The sequence below is a fragment of the Cryptomeria japonica genome, chromosome 11 (assembly GCF_030272615.1).
Source record: "Cryptomeria japonica chromosome 11, Sugi_1.0, whole genome shotgun sequence".
Classification (NCBI taxonomy): Eukaryota; Viridiplantae; Streptophyta; class Pinopsida; order Cupressales; family Cupressaceae; genus Cryptomeria; species Cryptomeria japonica.
Window position 1 is genome coordinate 28,768,361 of NC_081415.1, and position 19,361 is coordinate 28,787,721.

A 19,361-nucleotide genomic window follows, 5' to 3' on the forward strand; every position below is an offset into this window, starting at 1 on the left:
TAAATGTTTCAGAATGACGATATTTTACCAATAAATAATCAAAAGAAAGGCAATGTATAATTTGTCTACCTTGTACCGAATTTGATTAAGAAATATGAGAGTACAGCCAGCTTTAGCAGCATTCCCTGACATTTTACGCAGTGCTTGGCTCATAAGGCGTGCTTGTAGGCCTATTTGTTGCATTCCTATCTCACCCTTTAACAGGAGTTATTATGTAATTACTTATCAGTAATTCATCAAAAGGTAATAGTCCACTAGTGTGGCCAGGGCATAAAATGAACAAGCACTTACTTCAATTTCAGCTCTAGGGGTCAAAGCAGAAACAGAATCAATGCAAATAAGATCTACAGCTCCTGATCTGCACATTCGATCAGCAGCTGAGACAAAAGCAAAACAGGTCAACTTTAGCAGATAATACCAAACATTACTTCCCACACCCCACTTCACAAATTTTAAGGAAAAATAGCAATCTTCACATTTAGAAAAGATGTAGCGTGAGAGAATTAATGTGACTCGGTTCTAAAATGTTATACACAATTAAAGAAAGAGGAAAAAGAATATAGGTTAAAAATAACATTAGAATTATGCACCTAATTTAAAATCAGTCTCAATTACAACTTTAGCAGATCACTTTACAATAACTTTATTTAAGCATGAAAGATATTTAAATGGCAGACTATTAATGTAAGGCCTGTCTCCTCCTGCAGTCCCTGTCACACTGTACTTTATTATGGATAATCGATATGTTGGTCTCATGTAGTGATACTTTGAAACATGATTATGATGATTAGTGATCCTTCCATACATAATGCATATGGATGTTGATTTAGCCCATGGATATATGATGCTTAGATTGCACCATTGATTCTCATTCAGTTGATTCGAGTTATATTGGGTGGTTATGTTTATATGTTCTAAGACTTAATTTCCACTCTATTTTAAAGGGCATGATTCATAGTGTGTAGGGACAAGAGCAGGGCACATTTTTTGGGTGTGGAGGGAACAAGTGCTGAGCGGGTTTTAGTGGGGCATAAGGACTGTTTACTGAGCCTTTACTGAAAGGGAAGGTGGAATTTCATAGTGCACAAGGATTAAAGGCTAAGAAAGGCAAATTTGAGAGGTGAATGAGGAAAAAAAACTAAAGGCAGGTTTTAGGAGTATTAAAGGACTAGTATAAGCATGGTATTTCTAGGTGAACATGGACAGCTCTTGGACGCATTGAAGTTACCTTTAAGGATAAGATGAGAGCGCTGATCCATGATGCAAAGGGATAAAACAAGTGTGGATTTTAAGAGGTATCATGGACTAATGCAGGTCAGGTTTTCATGTGATGTGAGGACAAGGTAGGGCGGCATCAAGGTGGTGTCAAGGGCAAGTGCTCATGGACAAGCTGAAGGGCGCAATTTCATATGATGCAAGGATTGTTGGAATCATTAACTATTGAGCCAAAAGCTCAAACTATCAACACCCGATACAAATGCCAGATTTAACCCAACCCACAGGAGGCGGTTAAGCCATGTCACGAGTCCCCAAGGAGGTGCTGACCACCAAGTCAACAATCTCCCCTCAGCACCGACTAAGCCTTCAACACCCACTAAAGGGAAACTCGAACCCATGACCCAAGGCACTAATACCAATTGTTAGAATCATTTGTCATTGCACCAAAAACTCAAACTATCAACACCCGATACAAATGCCAGATTTAACCTAACCCACGAGAGGCGGTTAAGCCATGTCACGAGTCCCCAAGGAGGTGCTGACCACCAAGTTAACAAGGATGTGCAAGTCGGCATTCCAAGGTGCAATGGGATAAAAAAAAGACCACAATGCCTTGTGTAGTGAGGACAATATGCTAGGCGGGAATCCATGTTTACCAAGAAAAACTTGAAGGGCACGAATCCACCTATGTCAAAGACAAATCTAAGAGTGGGTTTCCAAGCCTCACAAGAACAAAGGAAGGGTGCTATTTCATAGTGTGGAGGGAAAAAATGCAAGGCAAATGCGAGGAGCCCTCGAGGACAAGGTGACGCAATTCTTATGCTAAACATAGACAATTTAATGAAGACCAAGGATGCATTCCTCATGCAGTCAAGGACTTGAACTCTAATTTCAAAATTCCACACTTAGACAAGACGTTTACAAAAAATTTCCCTTATTTCCTATCCTGTCAAGGTTGGAAAATCTGACATTGACAAGGAATTTTCCTTGTCAAAACATCTCATCCTTAGACATTTCATCACTCTCAACACTTAGTATTTTTCAAAAATCAATCCTCATGATGACTTTCTTGACAACTTTGCAACATCTTTTTGCAATTTGACAACTACGACAACATTTTGCAACATTGACAACTTTTCTCGCTCTATGACAACATTTTGCAACATTGACAACATTTCTCGCTCTATGACAACATTTTGCAATTCTGACAACTTTTCTCTCCTCAATCCCAATGTTTGTTCACGAGTTCCTAACTCTCGTGAGAGTTGAGTTCTTAACTAGATTACACCCTAAGGACAAGACATTGCATCCCTAAGACATTCCAAAGGTCAATCAACACACCTAACTCGAAGCAACAAGATATACCCTTCTCACAAGCAAAAGGTAAAAATTGTCGCTAAGCTAAACAACTAAGCAAAAACACCTAAGCTAACTGTAACAATTGTCAAATATAGCCAAGATCTAGAGCACAATGAATAGTACAAGAGAGACAATAGATTTGATGAGAATAAACTGTATTCTAATCAAAATGCAAATACTATCAACTAAATCATTAAAAAATTACATACAATGTAGATGAGTCTACTTATAAAGGCAAGGCAATATAGCTATGTGAGCACACAATCATGACATGTGGCTCAATGAGATACAAGGGTAGGTAGGAGAAATAATAAGATATTCCACAAGAGGTGGATCACCCACCGAAGGTGGAATGTAACAAGAAGATAAGACCACAAAAGGTGGAATTTCTCCTACATGCATCATCCCTATGTGCACACTTCCCTAAGTGTCTCATATCCAAACTACTATGCAATGCATTACCCTAAGTCAACTTAAGTAAACTGTAATTATGAGACATAATTTACACCAACACCCCCCCTTACGTGCAACTTAGGGGAATGTAGACTCAAGCTAACAGTGCAAGATGGGTCCCGGCTACAAGGCCATGTTAGGTACCCATGTACAAATGCAAATGCAAGCAAACTAATGCAATCTCTCACAAACGGAGAAAGAGAGAAAAACCTAGTGGGAAAAAACTCCCACCCAAAAGAGAGATGAAAAATATACAAAAGAACTCTCAAAGAAGTATGAGAAGGACAAAACCCGATGTGAGGAAAAGCTCCCCCCCATAAGAGAGAAGAAGAGAGACCAAGTAGCCCCCCCTCAAAGTAGAATCTGCACAAATGGTAGAAGATCGAAATTGAATGAAGAAACTACTCCATGATCGACAAACAATGCTCCTCCCCTTAGGAAGAAACAAAGCCAAAGGTGTATCCATGAAGTCTCCCCAATCATGAAGGGAAGATGTAGGAAAAAAACTTAAGATGTATGGAGTCTTTGAAAACGTCTCAAGTGTCCCCATGTCGATGTTGAAAGTTGCCCCCTCCAAATCAAGTGTACTAGTCCACACTGCTGAAAAAGGCACTCCAAGATCTAGTGAGGATGAATGTTGAACATGATCCAAAGACTCACATGTCTCCTCTAAGGATAAAGAGACCTCCTCCAAGTGTTGAACATAAGGATCCACAATCATGTTAACCTCGAAAGAATGATCATGTCGAGAATGAACAAGAGGGTCAGAGTGATCCCTCACAACAATCGAAGAAGGATCATCAAAGAGAAGAGAAGATGAATATCATCAATGATGTCTCCCAAATCTACAATGTAGGACTCCACAAACAAACCTGCAATGTTTGTCAAGTAGTCATCCCAAGAAACTGAAGCTGGAAGACAAGGAATATCCTATTGCATTGAATCACAAGAAGACAAAATTGTTGCAATATCCACATCATCAGGTGCAAGAGGTGATGTGATATCAATAGGAGGAGATGAAATACAAGGCTCAAGAATGGGTTCACATGTGAGAACACCCAAGTTCAAGTACCCAAAGTTCTCCTCGATATCTGAATCATCACAACAAGTGTGATCAACATATGAAGAATCAACCTCATCAATAGGAACAAAATCGGCAAAGGAGTACAACCGAGATGCATGATCCACCACCCCTGTAGCAATAATAGCTCTAGTCTCCAAGTCTCTAATGATAACTGAATCAGGTGTGAACTCCACAGTTTTCCTTGTTGCCCCATGAATGATTTGATAGACGGAAAGAAGATTGTTTGTCAAATGGGGTACACAAAACACATCAATGGAGTTATCCCCAATGGCAATAGATCCTTTCCCAATCACATTCACATATGTATGATTGCCCATAAAATCGGTGGCATGTTGCAAGGCTCAAATAAAGAGAACATAGACTGCAAAGATGTCATATGATGAGAAGCTCCTGAATCTAGAAGCCATCTCCCTGAATCATGACTTGTAGTAGCACAAAGAGCTTGTCCCTTACCTTTTGACTGTGAGGAATGGGAAGGAGATAAATCCTTCTTCTTGTAAGTAGATGGCAAATCAATGTTGTTCTTCTTGACGATGTTGGTCAATTCATCAATCTGCTTGGTGTAGCAATGATGCTCATCATGACCACTTTTCTTGCAATATGAACAAGAAAGCCTCTCCTTAGATGATTTTCCCTTAGGTGAGGATGTAGAATCCTTTTGTTGTGGAGAGGAATATGTGCTTTATCTTGTCGTGTCTTAGGCTTAGATTGCTTCTACTTCTTATTGGAATCCTTTCCTTGATTCTCTTGATTAGCCACCAAAGCCTTGGACTTTGAAGACTTGAGAATCCCCATGCTCAACAACTTTGATTGCTCCAACATCAACATTTTTGTGAATGCATCAAATGAAAGCATAGTGAAAGAACTACCCACTGTCAAGCGATGAGTTTGGAAGCTAGAAACAAATGCTGCATATTCTAATGGAAGCTTTCCCAATAAATTGTAGACCAACTACGCATCATTCTTGTCAATGCCACAATCCTTCAGTTGCACTCTTAGCTCATTTGCCTTGGTAATATAATCTTGGATTGTATCAAAGTTCTTGGGATCCAACATGGTGAGATCATTATCAAGTTGATAGCCTCTAATCTCATCAATTTGACCATACAATTTTCCCAAGACATCCCATGCATCCTTAATTGTTTTACACCTGTCAATGTGAAAGATGAGATCCTTTGATATAAACTTCCTCAATGTGCCAATAGCCATAATGTTTTTAGTGAGCCATTCCATGTGAGCATTAGGATCAGCTTTAGGCTAGTGCTATGATAGTTCCATCAATATAATGAGTTAATCCCTTTTCCATTAGCTTACTCCATACATCAATTTTCCATGAAGCATTATGTGGAGTTAAATGTGGAAATTTAGGGGAACCCATAGCAACAAAATGAAAGAGCACTAAGAAAAGAGAGGCACAATCACACAAGACTCCCCCCCCAATTCACTCAATTAAAGAACCCCCCAAAATGATGATTTGGCACTTTATACTTAGTGCGATTACAATGGGCCACTTGCAAAAAATGGCAAAGTGGACTTCTGATTTCAACTTTACAACTACCTTAAATAGGCTATAAGAGACTCCAACAAATATTGCAAGAGATCTAAACTAAGATCCAAGCAAAATAAAAGTACCAAATAGGCAAACAATGACCAAATTCTTAAAATACAATTTCTACTTAAACTGATGAAAATCTAATAGCACCATGTGAAAGTAGACGAAAAATTATGCACTTTCAAAAATAACGGCACCTGAAAAGGAGGTTGTATGAGCCCGAACGAAGCCTCTAAAGTTGCAAAATTGAGGATTGGATAGGTACAATTGTGAAAACTGAAAATTCTAAAAAATTTGTCCACCAAAATCAGAAAATACCACAACCACTGCAGAGAGCACAAAAAATTAGCCCAAATCAAAAAAAAATTGCACCAAAAAAGGAGCTAAAATGAGCAAATTATGGGTCTCCAAAGTTCGCCCGCAAAATCAAAAAGCTCATTGGAAAGGGGCTAAAAAAAATTTCAAAAAAACTATTAATGTCATCATCTCGCGGGGTTAAATTTGACGGTCGTCTAGCTGTCGTGAAAACTTCCCCTCCCTACCTGCATGTCATTCGTACAATATGGAATGGATGATGTGGCTGGTGACAGCGTCCGTACGATGATGTGGAACACGTGTGGCAAATGACGTGGATGTTCCGTACGTGTTGACTAGATGTCAGTCGCTGGCATGGCAGGGTGATTTGTCAGGTGACTGGATAGGTATGAGCTAGTACATAAATGTCGCGTGGCCTCTACAAGGCATATGACTGCTAATGTGGCCTACTCACTGTGCAAGCTTACTCAGGAGTACGGATTCAATCAGATCGCGCCATGTGTGTATGGTTTGTCGACGTGGTGATGATGCAGGTGCTGACAGTTCAAGAATCCAGCGAAGAAAAAGTACCACATTGCCTCTGTGTTGGCATGTGATGGCAAGTGAGAGGTGGCCACGTGTCAAGCAGTGGCACAAAGGAGCTAGGCGGCGGAGACACAGCGACCTGCGTGGTGCACGGCAAGGAGCCCAGCATGGAGCATGGAAGAGGTAGCTGTCGGTGGGAGTAAGTGGTCGACAAGTGTCGAGAGGAAATGGCGTCGAAGGTGGCATTGTGTGGAGCAGATCCAGGAGATGTGTGGCAGTGGGGGCCCATAGAAAATTGTACGCCCTGCAAACTCTCTACGGGGGTTGGGGTCAACGTACACTCCCCCCCCCCCCCGAAAATATATTTTGATTTTTTTTTGAAATGAAAACTGTTGTGACATTTTCACACATCGCCCCATTGCAAATGGGGACCCCCACTTTTCGCTTTCTAGGATTAGTCCTAGGTTGTGTTAGAATCTTGCTAGTAATCTTTGCATTGAAGGGATATAGTTTCTTAAGTAGCCAGAGGGTTCATCAAGTCAGGTTGGTCACCTAAGGATAGAGTGAAGACAGTCAATTGTCAAGGCTTTCGGAATGAATGAATTGTCTCTTGTTTGTAGAGTGAGATTTATCATAGGGCATGTCCCTTGCTCCCAATTTGGAGCGAAATTCTTCTTAAGACCTTCTTCAAAGGTTTATTTGACATGTTTCACATTGGAATGGTTGAAGGACTTGAGGATTGAACAAATAAAGCAAAGTCAAGTGAAAGGGTTAAGTGAAGAGTCTTCCCTAAGGTCATGTACCTTGCTCCCTAATTGGAGCGAAATTTGCCTTAGACCTTGTACCTTGCTCCATATTTGGAGCGAATTTGCTAAGACCTTGTCCCTTGCTCAAGAATCCAAGCGAATTTCCTCCATAGGTACTCTTAAGAGTCAAATTGGTGATGCTTTCATGTGCAAAGAATTGAAAACGTAAGGCTAAAATCAATAAGGTAAGAGAAGGATGAACAAATTGAACTAAGGGGCAACATCAAGGTCATGTACCTCACCCCAAAGTCTAAGCGAAATTTGCTCAAGGTCATGTACCTTGTTCACAAATTAGAGCAAATTCTCAACAAGGATATGTACCTTGCTCCCAAATGGGAGCAAATTTCTTCCTTTAGCCTTCTTTAAGGATAAATCTGATAAGATTCATGTTTAGATGGTTGGAATACTTGGATATGATTCAACAAAGTGAAAGAAATTTGGGAATTAAGTTTAAAATTTCAATTGAGACCACGTACCTTGCTAAGGACATGGAGCGAAAATTTCATTTGGACCCCGTACCTTGCTAAGGACATGGAGCAAATTTCTCCAAACCATGTACCTTGCTCCCAATTTGGAGCAAAATTCCTCCTAAGGCCTCCTTTGAAGGTTAATTTGGCATTGGAGTGACCAAAAGACTTGAGGTTTGAGCGAGTGAAGTAAAGGCAAGTGAAAAGGTTGAATGAAGAGTCTATATGAAACCATGTACCTTGCTCCAAAATTGGAGAGAATTTCTCCAAACTATGTACCTTGCTCTTGATTTGAAGCGAAATTTGCATCTACCTTACCCCAAGTTTTGAGTTAAATTCTCATTGAAACCATGTACCTGTTGTGACGTATTCACACATCGCCCCATTGCAAATGGGGACCCCAGCTTTTTGCTTTCTAGGGTTTGTTTTCTAGGTCTTTTAGGGTTTTGTCTGTTAGCCTTTGCAGGATGAGTGTTGTCGAGGGGATCGTTGGATTACAGGCTTTGCTTGAGCCAGGGTGAGTCCACAGGGCCCCAGAATTAGGGTTTCTTTGAGAGTCTTCCGTAGGGCCTGGTTTTGCTCTTGTTGCTAATTGTGTCTTGCTTTGTGAGTAGATATCATTCTTGAAGGTCCGAGCTAGGTCAAGTTGGTGAGTGATGAAGTCTGAAATGTCATCCTGATCTTCAAATGCCCTGAAATTTGTCTAAGTCTGGAATGTCCTCATCCTGAAATTTGGCTAAGTCTGGAATGTCCTGATCCTGAAATTTGACTAAGTCTAGAAAACTGAAGAATCTTCCAAAAACTAGATTTTGCAATATAACTCCTGGAGGTCCGAAACCACTCTCAAACATCCTGAAAGTATATATGGAATATAACTTAAAGTATAAGAATCTTATACTTAAATGTTATATTCCATAAAATGATCCTGACGGAGAGTTCAAAATGTCAAATTTCGCTCCTAACCCTTCCAAAGGGTCCAAAGCGAGTTTCGCTCCTGACCCTTCCAAAGGGTCCAGAGCGAAATTCTCCATAAGACATTCTACTTTGACCAAAACCTAGAACTAATGCATTCCTAGGCTTGAATGAAAGCAAAAGCACTTGTTTGAATGAAGAAATGCAAAAAAATGAAGTCAGGATCATGGCCTAAGGTGAATTTCGCTCCTGACCCTTCCAAAGGGTCCAGAGCGAAATTCTTATTTCCTCTATTTTTCTCCTTAGCTTGACCAAGTTTGTAGACTTTTGAGGCATAATTGAGAAGGTTTGATGCAACTTTGCCTTGGAGAGGAGATTTTAGACCTTGGGATGATGGATTCTAGCTTGGGAGAGGAATTTCGCTCCTGACCCTTCCAAAGGGTCCAAAGCGAAAATCCTTATAACTCTCATTTTCCTTCCTTGTTTTGGATGGGCGTTGGTTTATTAGGCTTTGTGTGTGAGTCTTGATGTGTTCTTGCCTTGAGAAGTGTTTTGAAAAGTGAGGATCTTGTCCAAAAATAGGAGTTTCGCTCCTGACCCTTCCAAAGGGTCCAGAGCGAAATTCTTCATGGACCTCATTGTCTTCCTTGTTAGGCCAAGTTCTTAGTGTCCAAGACATGTTGGAGGAAGGATAAACATATTCTTGCCTTGAGGAATGATGGAAAGCAACAAAAGATGAAATTTCAGGCCTAGAGAGGGAATTTCGCTCCTGACCCTTCCAAAGGGTCCAGAGCGAAATTCCTTGTAAACCTAGTTTTTTGACCTTGCTTAGGCTTCAATCCTTGTTCCTTGGATGAAAAATGATGAAATGTATCTTGTAAGGAAGAGTGGGATTGAAAAAAGTGAAGGATTTTAGCCAAGAAGGTGAATTTCGCTCCTGACCCTTCCAAAGGGTCCAGAGCGAAATTCCTAAAATCCCTTATTTTCCTAGCAAAGTCAAGTCAAACTTGGGTTTTTGTAGCTTGGATGAGTGAGGATAAGTGTTTTCTTTCCTTTTAAGGTGGATTCAAGTTGAAATAATGGAGGAATAAGCCTAAAACAAGATTTTTGCTCTTGACCCTTCCAAAGGGTCCAGAGCAAAAATCCTAAAACCCATCATTTTCTCCAAAATTTGTACCAAGCCATGCCTAGACCAAGGTGAGGGATGTCCTTGAGATTGTCCTTGAATTGATTGTTGTCTCAAAAAATTATGATTTTGGGATAGAAAGGGAAATTCGCTACTGACCCTTCCAGAGGGTCCAGGGCGAAATTGTGCAAAACCTATCTTTTCCCTTAGTTTCATGCCAAATCTAGTGTGGATCATGATTAAAGAAGGCCTTAGGAATGACTCCAAATTGCCAATTATTATCAAACTTGAAGGAATTGAGCCAAAAAGTGATTTTCGCTCCAACCCTTCCAAAGGGTCCAGAGCGAAAATCTTGAAACCACCTATTTTCCTTGCAAGTCTAGTCAAACGTTAGGTTTTCATGGCTTGGATGGGTGTGAGGAGACATGATCTTGCCTTTGAGAGTGTTTGGAAGTTGCGAAAATGAAGGATTTTAGCCAGGAAAGGAAATTTCGCTCCTGACCCTTCCAAAGGGTCCAGAGCGAAATTCCTTATAAGCCTACTTTTTGACCTTTCTTGGACATGAAACCTTGTTCCTAGGGCATTGAAGGATGAGATTCTACCTTGCAAAGAAGTTTCAAGTTGAAAGAATGATGATTTTGGGTCAAGAATGAGATTTTCGCTCCTGACCCTTCCAAAGGGTCTAGAGCGAATTTTCTCAAAACCTCTCTTTGCTATCAATTTTTTGCTAGATCAAGTGTGGGCTAAGGTAAAATCAAGGAGAAGTTGCCCCTGAGAGTGACTTTAAGTTGCTAGAAACCATGAAAGATGAAGGAATCGAGCCTAAAAATGATTTTCACTCCTGAAAGGGTCCAGAGCGAAAAACACTAAAACCATCCTTTTCTCCAAATTTTGTGCAAAGTCGGGCCTGGACTAGGGTGAGAAAAGCTATTTGGAATGCCTTGGAAAGATGTTTTCAAAAATGTGAATTTTGAGCTAAAGTTGGAATTTCGCTCCTAACCCTTCCAAAGGGTCCAGGGCGAAATTCTTATAGGGTCTATTCCTGGAGAAAATCTTGGGCAAGTTTCATGTTAATATCTTTTTGTTGATGATTTAAGTTGAAAATGCTATGTTGAAATGAATTTATCATGTGTCCTTAATCATCTTTTGGTTTAGCAGATGAAAGAAGACCAAGCCAGGACAAGGACGACCTTCTCCAGCCCAGCATCAACAAGGACGACCTTCTCCAGCCTAGCATCAACAAGGACGATCTTCTCCATCGCAGCCTCATCAAGGACGACCTCTTCCAGTCCAACACTTGAAGGAAAGACAAGGTGGCATCCCAGTCATCACTCCTCCGGTTGGGTTGGTCCACTTCAGCATGTCCATATTCAATGTACCTAACTCATCAAAAATGGCACTAACTTCGATGTACCTACCCCGGCTATCCATTGGTCGAATATTCCAGAGAAGACATGTGTCCAAATAATGCAATTATTTCATTGGTCAGAATTGAGTTTGTTGTAACAAACCCTAATTAGGGTTTCATTGTAAAATCTCGGCCATTGATCTCAAGTTGATCTGAGCCATCGAATTGTATTGAGGGCACTATATAAGCCCTGGCTCCTCATTTGTAAAGAAAAATAGTGAGTCAATAGTTGATAGTAGGTGAATAGTTAGCTAATAGTGAATAGTCAGTTGATAGAATAGCAATTAGAGTAGAATAGCAAGAGAAGGCAAAGATTGTCGCCAAGATGTTGTTGTAAAAGACTTGTAAAACTTCATTGAAGAAATGGTGAAATTTATGGGTCGATTCAACAACTTGCATGGTCTCTATATTTCTCATATTTGATTTCATGTTATTAGATGAGTGGAAGAAATGTGTTTGATTGATGGTGAAATTTGTATATCCATACTACTAGCAGTTTGTTGATTGCAGACTTGCCTTGTGTAGTCAACTGGAATCATTCAGCTTAAGCCTAACTTCAATTGTCGCTTCTTCACTGATATGCATCAACTTGATGGTGTCTATGCCTGTAGCGATGATCTGAACATCATAAAGCTTTCCTCCGAAGATCGCACTAACCTTGTGGAGATGGTCCTGGGATGTCAAAACAAGACTTAGTTAGAAATTCATCAAAGATCATTCATTGCTCCTACATTCTTAGTGTCAAAATTAGATCCTTTCCTCGCCCTCATCCTTTTTTCTTTTTTTTCAAAATCTAGGCTAGTGAAATCCTGTGTTCTAGCAATATTCAAAGCAAATCAGACGTTTAGTCATCAAGTGTAAGTCCCCTTGTGATTCCAGCAAAATCACATCATACCACAAAGAGCTTATCCACGAGTAGAGAACCTACATACAAGAACCTTGGAGTTGCCTCAACTGATCCTTCGGCGATATCTTCAACAGTCGGGAAACTTTGCTCAAGAGAGGATAAGATACTTCGGTATTTTATTCTGTGTTCGCATGTGCATAAAAAACACATCAACAGTACCTTACCCCAAACTTGGAGCGAAATTCCCTAAAGGCATGTACCTTGCCCTCCAAATTGAGTGAATTCACCTTGAGGACATGTACCTTACTCATTGATTGGAGTGAATTTTCATCAAAGGGAATGTACCTCACTCACAAGTTAGAGCGAAGTTTGTCAAAGTCGTGTACCTTGTCCAAGGTCAAAAGCAAAATTGGTGAAATCAAGTACCTTGCTCCCTATTTTGAGCGAATTCCTCAAATTCAAGTATTTTGGCGCAAAAATTAATTCAAAATTCGAATTGCAAGGGAGATGAAGAATTTGTATTAAGTCGTCCTTATTGGGAAAAGCAACTTAAAATTTTATTTAATCCAAGTCAAAGTCGGCCTTATGGAAAAGACATGCATTTTACCCTAAAGCACCTATAAAGGAAAGGTCAAAATGAATCATTTGATCATCAATTCAAACCGAATTTCCCTCTCCTGGTGCGAATTTGAGCAGGTCAGCAGCAAGGCAGCGAATTTTATCAGCAGATTGAGCAAATTTTATCAATGCAAGAGCAAAATCAGACAGCATTAAAGCGAATTTAGATATTGAAGGTGCAGATCCAGTCATCAAGGGGAGTGAATTTCACCACTAAGTAGCCCAGATTCGTCATATAAGCAGCAAATTCATCTTCTATACGGCAAACTCTCTTCAACTACAACAAGCTCATTGAATGATATTAGCCTCCTCTTGATCAGATTTAGTGAATAATCACATAAAATCAGAGTCAGAGATTATGTCAAATTAAGGGATTGTATAAGCTATATATCATGTGCGTTTTATGCCCATTTGTTTATTTTGCAGGAGGTAAGGAAGAAAATCAAATGGATCAGGTTGGAAGAAGATTGGAGTGAGGATCTTAAAGAGGGAATTTCAACACCAAGAATAAGGACAAGGAGGACATCTTCAAGAAGCTTCATCAGCATCAAGAACACCTCAAATGCATGGAAGAAGACTCAAAGTGCTACTAGGTTGAAAGACTTCAAATGTTCAACAGCTGCAAGCAGTAGAGCGGGATATCTTCAAGGTTCTCATTCTATCACATTGACATGGAGAGATCACACGATGGCAAAGGAGAGATCATACAATCACCTCAACGCAAGATGAGCTACCAAAGAAGAAGGAATGACTTGACCGTGACAAATAAGTCCTATCACCACTATGCAAGATCAAGAGGAAGTCTCATCGAACACAAAGGTATTTAGAAAGGAAGAATCTCAAGTACTCTCACCACATCACAACAACATGAAGGGATCATCCAACTACTTCAAGGCACTAGAGCATGAAGGAAAGATGACTCGCATGGTAGAAAATAAGGGTCTTACAATCTTGAATTCCCTTCAAGAATCCAAGAATCAAATTCAGTACATTGAAGAGCTACATTCAACCAAGTGCACCATCCACTCAAAGTATATCATGAGCAAGAGAAGGTCAATCAAGGTCATCACCAAGCATATATCAAACATGATCAAAGATGAGCAAGAGAAGGTCAATCAAGGTCATCACCAAGCATATATCAAACATGATCAAAGAAGCAGATAGTTTCAAAAGAGTTAATCAAAGTCCGCTTCTCATCAATCATCACATTGAGCAATTGAATAATGTTGAGTATCAAGAGATATCGCTCAACATTCCTTGACCAAGCACAAGTGCAAGATTGAGGTGGCATCCCAGTCACTACTCCACCAATCCAAGGGATCCACGTCAATGCGTCTAAGTTCAATGAATCAAACTCATATATGAAGGTATGAAGGCACAAACTTCGATGTACCAAACCTCAATATCTATCGGTCCACATTCTCTGAATGTAATTTTTTCATTGGCCAAGTTGAGTTTGTTGTAACAAACCCTAATTAGGGTTTTCATTGTAAAATCTCGGCCATTGATCTCAAATTGATCTAAGCCATTGAATTGTATTGAGAGCACTATAAATGGCTCAAAACTCTCATTTGTAGAGGTTAATAGTAATAGGAATAGAGAAATAGATTGTTTTCAAGGAATAGAATAGTGAATAGCAATGTAATGTCCCCTTCCTAGGTGACAGGCAATTGAGTGGGGATTGGCCTATCATCTGGTTCCCGTAGGTCAGTGGAGTGAAGAGGGAACCCGTTCAGGAGTCATGGAGTCTTGCAGGGGGGGCTTTGTGAGCCAATTCAAACATTCAAATGACAGTTCCTAGTTTTTAGGAGGGATCCCTATTTTTTAGGGAATGACTAAGAGTTGGTTTTGGGGTGTCTAGGAACCATTTTGGATCATTTGAGACCATCTCCTAAATTTTAGGGAGGGGTCCTATTTTTTAAGGAGGACTACCAGTTGACTAATTGACTACCCGGAGGGCCACAGAGCATAGCAGGATCGCTTTTGAGCATTTCCAGAGATTTGGAGACAATTTCCTACTTTCTGGGAGGATTCCTACTTTTTAGGGGGGTCAATGTCAGTGAGCCTCCAACACTCAGAGTTCATACATGGACAGGTGGATTCAGTTAGAATTTGATTTGGAGTCCAGATCAGTAGCTTTTAAAAAAAATGGGAGATATTTAAATATTTCCTAAGTTAGGTTAAATAAATAATTATAAAGTGAATTATTATAATCACTTTACATTATATTAAAGTATAATAAAGTACCCATGGGGCACATTTACCTAGAAGTTCAAGTTATAACTTAAAATGGGGTCATTTTATATTATGATAAAATAGACCCTTGGCTTAATTGGAACCAAGAGAAGGCATTATAATATGAAATAAAACATTGTTAATACATGAAATGAGAACCCTAATTCGAAATTAGGGTTAGGGCTGGGAAAAAAAGTGAATAAAAGAAGGAAAAAGAAGCCATTTGAGAGATATTCAAGTTCATTTTTGACATCAGCAATAGGTGGGAGCTCTGAAAAGGAGTATTCTACAGCAGATTGGCTTCCAAGAACGAAAACTCTTGGGAGAAGTGAGAGTTGGATGTAGCCCCGGCCCTCAAGAAGGCAAGAGCATCATATTTTCAGTTTGTTATCAGTTGGGTATCCATTTATTGAGGAAATTGCAGATCAGTCAGTTGTAAGGGCAAAAATTTACCATCAGATTGCAGATCAAGAGTTTTCGTTCTTGGAAGCCAATCTGCTATAGAATACTCCTTTCCAGAGCTCCCACCTATTGTTGATGTCAAAAATGAAATTGAATATCTCTCAAATGGCTACCTTTTCCTTATTCTATTCACCTTTTTTCCCATCCCTAACCCTAATTTCGAATTAGGGTTCTCATTTCATGTATTAACAATGTTTTATATAACTTCTAGGTAAATGTGCCCCATGGGTTCTTTATTATACTTTAATATAATGTAAAGTGATTATAATAATTCACTTTATAATTATTTATTTAACCTAACTTAGGAAATATTTAAATATCTCCCATTTTATTCAAAAGCTTCTCATCTGGTCTCCAAATCGAATTCTGACTGAATCCACCTGTCCATGTATGAACTCTAAGTGTTGGAGGCTCACTGACATTGATCCCCCTAAAAAGTAGGAATCCTCCTAGAAAGTAGGAAATTGTCTCCAAATCTCTGGAAATGTTCAAAAGCGATCCTGCTATGCTCTGTGGCCCTCCGGGTAGTCAATCAGTCAACTGGTAGTCCTCCCTAAAAAATAGTTACCCTCCCTAAAATTTAGGAGATGGTCTCAAATGATCCAAAATGGTTCCTAGACACCCTGGAACCAACTCTCAGTCATTCCCTAAAAAATAGGGATCCCTCCTAAAAACTAGGAACTGTCGTCTGAATGTTTGAATTGGCTCACAAAGCCCCCCCTGCAAGACTCCATTACTCCTAAACAGGTTCCCTCTTCACTCCACTGACCTACGGGAACCAGATGATAGGCCAATCCCTACTCAACTGCCTGTCACCTACGAAGGGGACATTACAAGCAATTAGAGTAGAAGTTAGATTAGGAGAAGGCAAAGATTGTTGCCAAACCTTGTTGTAAAGAACAATTGATTTCATTGAAGTTGTGGTGAATTTGATTTGTTACTTCAACAACTCGCATGGTCTTTACTTCTCAATTTGTTTTCATCTTGATTAGATTGAGTGGAGGAATTTGTTGAAAATATTTGTGTGGAATCCATTTAGTCCATACCACTAGTCTCTTGTTGATTGTAAGTGTGCCTTGCGTGGTCAACTAGAATGATATGAGCTTAACTTCAAATTGTTATGCGTTAGCTTGAATGATGAGCAATGTTTGATGGTAATGATTTGAAAATCTTTGAAATGTCCTTAGAAGATTGCATTGAGCTTGTGTCAAATTGTTCAAATTGCTTGTAAGACCTTGCCCAGTATGATTCCATCTAATCATTCACCCATATTCTTACATTCTAGGTCTTAGAATAGACTCTCTCAACCCCTCATCTTTTGCCCCTTTTTTAAAAAAAATTCAAGCTAGTTTAGGATAAAACAAAGCATCACAATATCAAAATATCAGATGATCAAGTTCCAGCGATTCAAGCATTCAACAATTCAACGTAAGTCCCCTTGTGATACCAGCAATCACATCAACCAACAGAGCTTATCCACACGTAGTGACCCTACATTCATGAACCTTGGAGTCTTCTCAAGTGATCCTTAAGCTAATCTTCAGTATTTGAGAGATTTTGTTCAAAAGAGGATAAGATACTTTTGGGTATTTTAGTCTGTGTTCGCATGTGCATAAAAAACACATCAACAAAAACGTTTTACAATAATAAACAAATCTACAAAATTAAAAAAATATTTGACAATAAAAAATTTCGCAGAAAATGTTTTATTTTTTTATTTTAAAAAAAATCGTACCATCGAGCAGGTAGGTCATTACGGCTTGCTAGTTAAAAAAATTATGCCCCGAAAACAACTTTCATCCAAAATAGGCAAATTTATACTCAATTTTCGTGGAAATGGCCTCCCAGACACAATGGTGAGGTCAAAATCACCATAGTATGCCCCCAAAATGCACCGCTCCTCAAATCCGAAAAATGAATACTCCAAAATGTCTCCAAATAAACTACTCAATGAAGCCCCAATGGCTCTAATACCATGTAAGAATTTGTCAAAAATAGCAAAGATCTAGAGCATAATGAAAAGTACAAGAGAGAGAATAGATTTGATGAGAATAAATTATATTCTAATCAAGATGCAAATACTATCAACTGGATCATTAAAAAATTACATACAATGTAGATTAGCCTGCTTATAAAGGCAAGGCAATATGGATATGTGAGCACACAATCATGACATGTGACTCAATGAGATACAAGGGTAGGTAGGGGTAGGCAGGAGAAATAATAAGATATTCCACAAAAAGTTGATCACCCACCGATGGTAGAATGTAACAAGATAAGACCACAAAAGGTGGAATTTCTCCTACATACATCATCCCTATGTGCACACTTCCCCAAGTGTCTCATATCCAAACTACTATGAAATGCATTACCCTAAGTCAACTTAAGTGTAATTATGAGACATAATTTACACCGACACTAAAAAGCAAAAAGTGGGGGTCCCCATTTGCAATGGGGTGATGTGTGAAAACATCACAACAGAGCCCAACCCCAATTTTTTTTTAGCCAAATGTGCACACTGAACCCCCCAACCTGAACCCAATCTAGTACCAAGATCACTAAGCATCATTAGACAACTAATTATCAAGATCCACCAAAATCATAAGAAACTGTGTAGGTGGTTTCTAATGGAAATGTAAGACCGTAATGAGTTACAGATTTTCATATACTGCTAGTCAAACTCAACACAATCAAAGTCATGAGGATAACATGCTTTTAAAGTTTTACAATTAGCCCACCCTGTCAGCAATTAGTCTAGCTTCTAAAAGGATCAAAGTAACTTTTGCAAATTTTCCAACTTTACAAACTGTTCTTTATATGATATCTGCCTTATCGTGATATATGCTTTTGCTTCATTTGAAATAAATCTATAAACTTCAAGTAAGCATCATTCATTTCAGCAAAGTGCATGTTCAGAAAGGAAGAGAAGACAAAAAGAGGGAAATGAAATAGCCGAGAACTTAGTGGAGCATAAGAAATCAAGTACTTTTTATAGCATGGACGATGGAATGAGATTTACTTTCTAAAGCCATCTCTCCACTGTCTGGCTGGCAAACAATTAGACTTTCAATGTCCACCCCCAATGCCTTTGAATAGCATGGATCAAACGCATGCTCAGCATCGACCAGCATGGCATTGCCACCTAATTTCTGCATTCATTCAATAAGCAATTAGGAAACTGAACAAAGGTAAGTGATTTGCATTTCATGATCAAATACAGAATAACAAGTAAAAATCTCTTCCCCATGTTATCTTGGTTCCTTTGCAGCTTTAGAATACCAGAAATGTTTTCTTACACAATCCAATTGAGGGAAGAAACTTAATGCAAGGAAGTTGCAAATAACAGTTGAACTAGAAAAATCAGGATATCTTAAATGCATCTATCTAAAAGACACTGAGATATATCAATCTCCAGGTGCCTATATTAAATTTATAAGGAGTTAGATAGGAATTCGTAGTTTAATGATAATAAATTATTATTTTTCTATATAAAAATCAAATGTTAATGTCTATTTAAACTACAAGTACACATATAGATGAAAAAAGATTCATTTATTTTATTTACTTGGAAGAGTTATTTTGTTATACTTAAGAACTATTTTATTTACTGCATGCATGCATGCATACATGGACACATTTTTTTTTTTTTTTAAGAATTATTTTATTTTATCTACATTGTTTACTTTATTTTTGTTTGGAGATTTTTTTAGTAATACACTTGTTTTACTTTCATATATAATTTTTAATTTTACCTTTGGAAAAGCTACCATTCATTATTATGCAATTTTTTAGTTTTGTTTCTACTTTGAAAAGTGCAATAAATCTGGATACACTAATTTGTTATTTTTTTTAAATTTCATTTGTAGGTATACATATTTATTTTAAAATTTTGATGTCTTTATATTTGAAAAATAAATGTTGGCTCTATATAGTTTTTCCATCATTTTTCTTTCGCAGTCATGACATCAGAAGCT

The 19,361-nt window shown here is 38.7% G+C and overlaps 1 protein-coding gene across 3 annotated transcripts in view; it reads right to left on the reverse strand.

The window, feature by feature from the left end:
• The window catches only part of LOC131050839 (DNA repair protein recA homolog 1, chloroplastic), a 64,836-nt gene that overhangs the window by 37,021 nt on the left and 8,454 nt on the right, over positions 1-19,361 (reverse strand). For 2 of the 3 annotated variants that reach the window (XM_059214069.1, XM_059214068.1), the window contains 3 exons: positions 18,374-18,536; positions 292-377; positions 70-195 (listed from right to left, as the gene is read on the reverse strand). In XM_059214069.1, coding sequence (XP_059070052.1) covers positions 70-195; positions 292-377; positions 18,374-18,536 — 375 coding nt within the window. The remainder of the gene's footprint in view (positions 1-69; positions 196-291; positions 378-18,373; positions 18,537-19,361) is intronic. The other variant, XM_059214070.1, reaches the window with a different exon arrangement.